This window comes from Trachymyrmex cornetzi, unplaced genomic scaffold (assembly GCF_001594075.2).
Source record: "Trachymyrmex cornetzi isolate Tcor2-1 unplaced genomic scaffold, Tcor1.1 scaffold388, whole genome shotgun sequence".
NCBI lineage: Eukaryota > Metazoa > Arthropoda > Insecta > Hymenoptera > Formicidae > Trachymyrmex > Trachymyrmex cornetzi.
Window position 1 is genome coordinate 901,776 of NW_017298619.1, and position 1,772 is coordinate 903,547.

General features: G+C 28.8%; 1 protein-coding gene across 1 annotated transcript in view; it reads left to right on the forward strand.

Annotated features, from left to right (window-relative positions):
- The first annotated feature begins 198 nt into the window (after nucleotides 1–198).
- The window catches only part of LOC108763899 (uncharacterized), a 3,438-nt gene continuing 1,864 nt past the window's right edge, over nucleotides 199–1,772 (forward strand). Inside the window, exons 1-2 of the mRNA XM_018511821.1 lie at nucleotides 199–584; nucleotides 689–958. Coding sequence (XP_018367323.1) covers nucleotides 324–584; nucleotides 689–958 — 531 coding nt within the window. The 5' untranslated portion in view covers nucleotides 199–323. The remainder of the gene's footprint in view (nucleotides 585–688; nucleotides 959–1,772) is intronic.

Consider the following 1,772-nt stretch of genomic DNA (forward strand, 5'->3'; position numbering starts at 1 on the left):
TACGACTTAAGACCCTATGACTGTTACGACTTCTATTGTAGACCCCGCATAAATTGTAGATTTTCAGTGCTGGCAGTGAAATTTGGAACACAGCCGAATAAATGGTCTAGAACTATTTGGTATGAAAAGGATGTCTGTTTGTTTTCTCTAATTTGTGATTTGAAGTGCATTCTCTTTTAATATAGTGTAGGTCGCAGGTCGCAGATTTCACTCCGTAGTAGAGAGTAGTAGAGGTTTCTTTATTTGCCTTTACCTCGATTTTATAACTAAGTATTCACACACACAAAGTACATTTTTTTATAATATATATAAAAAGAAAAAAAATGTGGAAAGTTGTATTTCGTGGAATTCGAGAAACATTGGAGCGACGTGCTTGTCGCACCAATGTTTATTCGCAGTCATCGCAGGATAATGCGAAGAACGAAGTCAAAACAAACCTGACGTACCAACAAAAATTTCTTCCACCAGTTTTTATCACTTGTGATAAGGGTTTTTGCGGATCGGCTAAAAGTGCCGGTGCTAAAAACAACAGACGTGATTCTAATTGGAATACCAAGCATAGTTGGACAGAAGCTGTTGGCTGGGTAAATAAATGTTTTCAATTAAGAACTTGTTGCAATGTTATACAATATTTCTTGGCAATATTAAAAAGATCTTTGTTATTAATGTGTAATTTATATTTTATTAGTCTAGTGTACTAGCGGCTGGATGGGTTGTATGCCAAACACTTTGTCTCCGCAATAGAATCTTTGACAAAGATAGCGCTGAGACCTTGAAAAGCAAATTGCATAATTACTCTGGAGTTTCATTTATTCTTTCGCAAATATTAAATTTACATCCAAGACAAATCTTACCAGTTACTAATTGTATTGGTACTAGCAAAAAAATCTCTAACCTACAGGATTCGAATTCACAATGGACTGCAGAGAAACCATTTGGTCCTATCACCATTGAAGAGGTGAGGATGTTATTTTGCAGACATTATACTTTGTAATGTGTGGTATATAGGCGAAAATTGAATTAGGATGGAAATTATAACAGTCTTTTTAAAAGAAATTATAACATTTCTTTTAAATAATTTTTTTGAAAAGTAATATAATATTTTATGCAAAAATGATTTATTATGATTCATTATTGCTGTCTTATATTGATTCTGTGATTACTAAATAAATATATAGAATGCATTTTTTCGCTTATTTATTCTCTGATAAATTTGAAGATATTTTCAGAAAATATTTATTTACTTGTTTTGATATGTATTGTAATATTATCTTTATAACTTATGCAAAAATAGATAATTAATATTCGCATATATTATCATTCACGTTGCTTGTTATTTTTGTATCTTTTGTGAATAAGATATAATTTATATTAAATTTTGTAATGTGTGTGTGTATTTGACGAAGTGTGTTCCAAAAATTGTAGAATAAATGAAGACTTATACATCTATTTCTTCTACTCTGTTTTTTCTTAAATTTCTCTTAAGGAGATTGTAAGGCAAATGCAATATGTTAAAAATTACTTGAAAAAATTACAGATTTCTAAATTGCATTTAAAAGTAATACAAAAAAATTAGAGACAGTTGACCATCTAGATTAAAAGTTATTTCCATAAAAAGTAATATTTTTTAAATTTGTACTCTAATAGAAATATATGAAAATGTATTATAAAATAATGATAAAAATCTCAATTTTTTCATGTAAGTATTTTATGAATTCAAAAATATTTGTGTAAAGTTATATTGAGATGTAACCATTAATTGTTCAGTAAAT